This window comes from Delphinus delphis, chromosome 4, assembly GCF_949987515.2.
Source record: "Delphinus delphis chromosome 4, mDelDel1.2, whole genome shotgun sequence".
NCBI classification, from domain to species: Eukaryota; Metazoa; Chordata; class Mammalia; order Artiodactyla; family Delphinidae; genus Delphinus; species Delphinus delphis.
The window spans coordinates 3,848,046-3,855,917 of NC_082686.1; the positions used below are offsets into that span (position 1 = coordinate 3,848,046).

Here is a 7,872-nt window from a genome sequence, read left to right on the forward strand (position 1 = left end):
CAGGAGGGATTTTAAGGAAGGGCGCGAAGCTGTTCTTCCGCCGGCGGCACCAGCAGAAAGACCCCGGCCTGAGCCAGTCCCACAACGACCTGGTGTTCCTGCAGCAGCCGGCGGGGCTGCGGAGGAAGGGGTCGACGCTTGCCCGGTTCCTGAACAAGAAGCTGCTCTCCAGACACCGGGGCCAGAGCACTGCAAACGGCGCCCCCCTGGACCCCTGCCCGTAGGCCGGCGCGCGCCTCCTTCCCCGCGATGCTGCAGACGTGGACCCTCCGTAGCCACCCACCAGGACACAGCCAGAGGGCCCGTGAGTTGTGGACGGCCTCCCTGTCCCCAGTCTAGCTGGGGTTTTTTCCAACAATTTCATCTTTTAAAGGGGAAAAAAAACCCAACAGGAAACATTCTGAGTCTCCAGCCAGGAGGTTTCCCCCGGAGAGAACCTACAAAGCCCAGTTTGCCACCGGAAGCCACGAGACCGGACGGCTCTGCAGCGTGGGCGGTGCTCACGTCTAAGAGTTGAAGTTAAATGGGAGAAGGCTATTTACCACTGTGTGAACTATGGAACTTACCATAAGGGGCTGTGGACGGGCAGGGAGGGGGACAAGCTTTGCCCTCCATGCTCTAACTTTGGTCCATGCCTGGACCACATCACAAAGAGGAGGCCGCCTCTGTGCTGTCACTGTGAACGGAATGGATGGGTCACCTCTCCTAATTGGCTGCTCAGAATAAAAAGTGCAGGCGGCCCTGAGTACTGAGGGGTGGGACACAGGCAAGAGAAATTACCATGGGAATGGAAACACTGACAAACATAGGAAGACATTTGCCTTTGATATTAGCCATATAACTTGAAAAATTATGTAAATACTAAATATATCCTATGCATATTATGCTGAACACTTTTCTAAGTTTGCTTTGAGCCTATCTACGAGTGGGAGATATATAAATCCTTATGTGGTTTTTATATTTTTCTCTATAGCATCAGAGTTGTAATAATACGAACAGAGCAGCCAACACAGGGAATGTTTCTCTCCCGTCCAGCCTCCTTGTTCACAGAAGCGCCAAAAGATGAAGTTAGGAGCAATAGGCCACAGCTAGAGGGACACGGGCATCACACACATATGGTTTTTCTGCAGTCCGAGGTTGGTTTGCCAAATATTGCCCATAGCCGAAACAAAGTACTTTTAGGGCAAAAGAGGAAATTATTTTATGTCTCAGATGTGAGTCTTAGGAATGGAAGTTTAATAACAAATGAGCCAAACGTGCGTCACGCTTCTTCTGTGAGCTCTTCAGAATTCTACTGTGTTTAGCAACTCTTGGGATGCCCTTGTTTTGATTTCCAGTGGAAAAAAACAGTCAGTTCAGCACACGATGTTAATATCCCTACGTGTCTTCCAAACCACTTTCCTCATCTGTACCCTGTTACCCTGGGGTTCATTCACAATTTTCACATCGTCCACTCCTTCTCAATGAAACACTTTTAGGAGACATGCTTATTAAAAAGCACTTGTTGGGCTTCCCTGGTGGCGCAGTGGTTGAGAGTCCGCCTGCCGATGCAGGGGACGCGGGTTCGTGTCCCAGTCCGGGAAGATCCCACATGCCGCGGAATGGCTGGGCCCGTGAGCCATGGCCGCTGAGCCTGCGCGTCCGGAGCCTGTGCTCTGCAACGGGAGAGGCCACAGCAGTGAGAGGCCCGCGTACCGGGGGAAAAAAAAAAAAAAAAAAAAAAAAAAAAGCACTTGTTATCAGGGTGAAAGGTTTTGAGTAAGATTCATTTTCCTCCAATAAGATTTAAAGGCTACAATGAAAACTTGGCTCCTGTCACAGATGTGAAATTGGGTGAGTTCCTTCCTATAGCTGCTTTTGTGAATCCTTAAACATATATTTCAGGAGTAAGAGAGCCATGGATGAGCAAAACCTTTATAAAAATCAAAATTATAGAATTTTTTCCTTTCCTTTTTTTTGAGGGAGAGATTAGAAAACTACATTAAGAATTTTGTAAAATGCACATTTAAAATTCTTAGGTATCCCAAGAATTATCGAGTAACTGTAAAATGACTTTTTCAGCATAGTTTGCTTTCAAAGATTATACTCCAATTATAATCGCTGTAAGTTAGCACCTGGTATTCCAAAATATAGTATATTCATACCAAGTTAGTCCCCATAGGCTAGTAATCGCTACTAGTCTTTTGGAACCGATGGTCTCATTAATGTTCTCTTCTACTTGAAAGATTACTGTTCTCTCTCATGTGGTCGACAGAACCTGTGACATTCCAGAATTAATTCTAAGAGGATATTGTGTGTCGAATTTCAGGCACTGATCAGAAGTAGTTAGTACAATTTGTTTTTGATTTGGAAATTCAGATGGACTTGATTTATTCAAGCGTGAAGGTGTCAAGAGTTTTAGATTCAAGTTTCTCGCTCTGAAAAGAAGTCTTAGCTGTTCCCATTCCTGAATGACCCCATGAGCATTCTGTTCTCTGCTTCATCCCTTTATCCGGGGCTCTGCTCTCTCAGCTTCCTCGTGACTTGAAACCTCTTCAGGGTCCTGGGCATGTGTCAGGTGGGCTGCGTCCACCCCGTGTGTGAGAAGCGCGTGGATTAACACGAGGGGGACAGTGTTGCTGGGAGATGCGTATTTCTTGGTGTCTGTTGGATGTACATCAAGAACCCTGTACATTTGAGTCAATCCCAGAGCTTACCCTCCAGACACACACACACACAGTCACCATCAAATGGCTTTTTCTGAAGTTACGGAGGACACTAACGTAGCAGGGAATAGGATGAGAGAAAAGAAGCGTAGGGTCAGGGTCGCACCATGAGAACAGGGGCTGTATCGTGAATGTTTCCTTTCCAAGCTGTTTATCCAGATCTGGTTTTTAATGATGTAGGATATTTATGTCAAAGTAAATGTCATAACATCAATCTAGATTATACACCAAATGCAAAACGTACTCATTTGTAAGCCACCTTATTCCCTTACCTTTTCCACATGCTGGAGTGTTCTGAGGGCTTTTGGTTTGGTTTCTGTTTTGTCTCGATGAAATCTTAGCAGAGTGGTGTTCTGAAAGCAGTTTCTCGCGAGCACTCATGTTAATGTGCGTCTGTATGTCCGGAACCAGCTGGTCATGTTGGTTTTAATGAGCTGTCAACAATTTTCCTGGATTTGTTTAAGGACGAGCCTGTGTTCTTCGCGGAGGAATGAAATGGACCTTTAGGGGTACGTGTATGTTTTCATGTAGCGTCAACAGAAGTACCCATCTCATCGTTCCAGTTGAAAACCTGCCGTGAGGAAGAAGGTTTAGACCGAGCACTTTATTTAAATCAGGTCTCAAGTTTAAGTTCACAAGCGGGCCTGGATTCCTAGAGAGGGCTACCTGGCCCGCCGCTGCCGACCCGTCACAAGCTGGGTGCCTGTCCAGGTGTTTGACTGTTTCGCTGGCCACACCTATAGAAGAATAGTGCAGATTTTCTTCTCGAACAGAAAGGGAAAGATTCATTTACGCTGCTGCCACTCAATTCAAGTGTTTTCTGAGTAACCATCTCGGCTCTCTTGAAACCTGACAGTGTAAGTGGGTGGATGTTCGAAGTCAGAACATTTAACTCCATCAGATGAAAAACAGATCTCAGCGCCGGCCTAGACCTGACGCTAGACCCTGCCTCTGCTGCCCCAAACCTGCGAAGGCGTGATGACCAAAGCAGGCGTCACAGGGACGCCAGCACTGCTAGTCCTGCGAAGCAAACTCAGGTTACACCTCTCTGGTTCCTTTTTTGGGGGGGACATTCCTACTTTCTGGATGAGGACGCATTTGAAATACAACAAACTGCCCCATTCACCCAGCTGCCAACTGGTCAGTGACGTGCCGTTTATAATTTAGGCTTGTAGGGTTTTTTCCCCCCCCCCGATATCGTATCAAAGCTACATTTTTTTTTTTTTAAAGAAGAAAATAAGAGGTTTTCCAGGTATGTGGAGAGGTTTGGCTTGATGACCAAGTGTGGCGATGACTGTACCCGACGATGATTGTATCCCTGGGAAGCGCTTTAAAAACAGACTGCGGTCCTGCGCCAGCCCTGTGCAGTGGGGTTCATGCGGGGAAGGTGTGGCTGGAACACGAACGGTCTTTGAAGGAAATAAACGTGCCCACGCAACACTAAACATTGAGTCGTTTCTGCCGAGTCCTGCGCTGTCCCCAGAGTCCAGCGGCTTCTCTGAGGCGCCGGAATCCTGGTCTTTCCTTTGTCAGGCGCCACCCTGGTCAGCTGGCTAAACCAGGAGCTGTCCTCCTAACATTCTCCTCAGGTGATTTGTAAGTCACTTAGCACCTGCTTTAGGCCTGGGGCGAAAATCATTTACTAGACCGTCCATGTCTCCCGTGAACTTTGGGGTTCTGGTGAATTGTAGGTGCTGCCAGTCAGGGTTGCTTGGTTTGGGTCCCCCAGTGGCCACGTGACCCTGTATGATCCCCAGGGACCTTATGAGGAGTGCTGTCCCCTCGGGGCGTGAAGCCTTTATCCATCCATCGCCCTCGTTGTCATCGCCCCATCCCAGCAGTCGCCCGAGGGTGGGTGCACAGTGGACACCTGCACGGGGTCAGAGGGGCATAGGCCAGGTGGGGCTCTGTGGTGGCTGGCATCCAGGCTGGCCTGGGCTCCTCCACGGTTACTGGGTGGGGACGGGTCGGCCGGGAGGGGCACACAGACAGCATCCTGCACCAGCCCTGCAGGCCTCACGTCTCTCCTGGTCATCAGCTTCCCTGTTTCAGCAGTTTCATCCCACTGATCTGTCCAAGCACCTGGCACTTAGAAAACTGGTACCCACCCCAGCCCCTCGCCCATCCCCCCACCCCTCCTCTCCGCTGTCCTGACCCTGCCTGTCCTTTCGGGTGTGGAGTGGTCACTTGAGGGCCGAGACTGACGCACAGCTCTGCATTTCAGAGGAAGAGTCTGCCCACGCAAAGCCCCAGTGTTAGCGGGGCTCAGACCCTGGATTCTCTGCTCTGGACGTGGCAGGTGGCGATGGTGCTGCGACTGGTTTGGGATTAAGGTATCCTGGGGCCTGGGACTGAACTGCTGCTTCCCGTGTGGCCGGTGGTCCACTCTGCACTGACACTCTAGGAATCTGGAGGGACTTGCTGGATGGCCAGCTTTCCCAGCCTGATCTCCTGCGGTCACCTGCAGGTGCACACTGTTCTTGCCAATCCCCTCTGTACAGCCCAAACGTATCCACTTCAACCACCTTTGGGCATTCTGGAATGCACACCCCTCGGCCCCAGGATGCACTTCTCCCTGTTCTTATGATCTAACCAAACACAAGCCCTGCTTTCTGCATGAAGTGCTCGGCACCTCGGATGCCCCAGGGCACTTCCGTTGGCATCCTTCAGTCCCTGTCACTTCCACCTCACTCTCTCCTAGACTTGCACCCCAGCAAGAATGTAGGTGCCCGTATCCCCTGGGTCTAGGATGGTGCCCACTTAGAGCAACGATGGACATCAGCAGACAGCTTTATATAAGCTCAAATAGGAAGTCTGCTTCCTCCCATCCTACCCCACTCACCAGGGCCCAGGGTCAGGGGACAGAGCCAGACATGGAGGGGTGGCACGTGACAAAAAACGTGCTGCTCTTCATCTCGGTCACTTCCTACAATTATAGGGTGCTGTAAGTATATGTCAATAAATCGTTTATTAAAAGAAAATGCAGCTCGCTCACCACAGAGGGCTGGCCACCAGGACGAAGGACCTTGCACGGTGCCCGCCCTCAAGAGAACGCTGCCAAGGCCAGACCCCCTGAAGCACCAACTTTCACCATTGTCCACTGCTCACCTCGGCTCTGTAACCATGACTGTCCATAATGCAAATCGCCAAGCTGCATGTGCCAGGCACTCAAAACTATTCATTATTGGGGCTTCCCTGGTGGCGCAGTGGTTGAGGGTCCGCCTGCCGATGCAGGGGACACGGGCTTGTGCCCCGGTCTGGGAAGATCCCACATGCCGTGGAGCGGCTGGGCCCGTGAGCCATGGCCGCTGAGCCTGCGCGTCCGGAGCCTGTGCTCCGCAACGGGAGAGGCCACAGCAGTGAGAGGCCTGCGTACTGCAAAAAACAAAACAAACAAAAAACAAAAAAACTATTCATTATATTGATGTCATCAATATTTATAAAGTTGGATGCTTGCCTAGGTGCCTTGGGTTACTTGGTATTTTAGAGAAATACCAGGAGAGAAAGACTCGAGATCACAGTGATTATAGCCAGTACTAACTGAGCACTTACTATGTGCCAGGAATTTTGCAAAGTGTTTAACAGATACTGACTCCTTATACTCTTTGAAGCAACCCCATGAGTTATGATCTATCTCTGCTTTACAGATTAGGAAACTGAGGTACAGGGAGGTTAGGTGACTTGCCCAAGATCACACAGCTGATTAGTGGCAGAACCAGAATTTGAAGCCAGGTTGTCCAGCTGGAGACTCCATGTTCGTGACCACAAGTCTCTACTGCCTTGTGTCAACTGGAGAGACCAAGGACTTGTGGCCTTATGCAGTCTCTCCTGAACTTTAGTGCTCCCTGTTGTGGGTGAGGATGATGGAAAGTGAGATGCACTGCTTTGCACACAGTACGAATGAGATTATTTGCTGATTACTTCTCTCTTTATCTGGATGGGAAGAATTAGCCAGAATGAAAGTAGAAGCTAAAGGTGGTGTAAAGAAGTGAGCTTAGGATATGTACATCCATAATGTCCCCTAGCAAAGGAGTTTTATATCTAAATTAACAAAAAACCAGAGCTGATGAGACAAGTTAGTTGGAAAGTACACGTCAGGCAAGCCAATGTCAGGACTGAGAGCATGACACCCAATCTGGGGCCACGAGGTAAACTGATGACATCTTAACGTCACAGCTAGTCTCTGTTCAGGAAGGAAAATCCACTGACAATAAGGGAGGCTCTTCCCTATTTATGTTTTTTTTAAATTCTCCCAATTTATTTTTAAAAATTCCAAACCTACAGAATGACCTGCATACCCTTCACCTAGATTCTCCAGTTTTGCGGCATTTGCTCTATCCAGCATCTATCGGTCAATCGATCAATTATTGTTTGAGGACATCATGTTTCACCCTAAATTCTTCAGAAGACTTTTTCTAAGAACACAGGCATCTTCATGTCATAGTTCAATGCAATGATCACATCTGGGAAATTTAACATTAATGTTAAAAAATTTCAATTTAACATCAATGCAATACTATTATCTAGTATCACAGTCTATATTCACATTTCCCCGACTGCCTCCATGACATCCTTTATAGGTGGTTTTCCTTTTTTTCTGCCTGGAATTCAGTGAAGTCCTGTTGCATTAGTTGTTAACAATGAGAATTTGACACTTTCAGGAACAAACCTTTTTTTTTTTTTTTTAACTTTAGAATTTTGGCTACAAATCTGCCTTAAAAGGAATTATTTCCAGCCCTCACAGGCAGAATATAATGAACAGGCTGAGATTTCTTTTGAAGATGCAATGACCTTGGGGAATGTGGACCCAGCCCTGGGCTGCATGTGTTGCTATGAGAAATGGCTTTAGGGGGGTTGAGGTCTTGTCTGCTCTTCCACTCTGGCTCTGACCTGACACTTTTTTCTATAAACGACCTGCTTTTGTGCCTATATGACAGTAGGTACTTAGTGTGCAGAGACCAGAGAACCAGCCATCTGGGATGAGAATTGTGAGTGATGTCACCAGAGGGGTGGGCGTGTAGGTGGCGGGAGCACATTAGCTGTCGTGGTCAGTTTGGGGCTCTTGGGAGTTGGGGCACATTTGGGCAAAGACCTGAATGACGGGGAGATGGTGGTGGAGAACCTGGGAGCGTGTTCCAAGATAGTGGGAATGAGTGCAGATCTTGGG

At 48.6% G+C, this 7,872-nt stretch overlaps 1 protein-coding gene across 1 annotated transcript in view; it reads left to right on the forward strand.

Moving 5' to 3' along the window:
* The window catches only part of C2CD2 (C2 calcium dependent domain containing 2), a 59,290-nt gene extending 58,940 nt beyond the window's left edge, over positions 1–350 (forward strand). The window contains exon 14 of the mRNA XM_060010281.1: positions 4–350. Within this exon, the coding sequence (XP_059866264.1) occupies positions 4–224 (221 nt within the window). The 3' untranslated portion in view covers positions 225–350. The remainder of the gene's footprint in view (positions 1–3) is intronic.
* Positions 351–7,872: the final 7,522 nt, after the last annotated feature.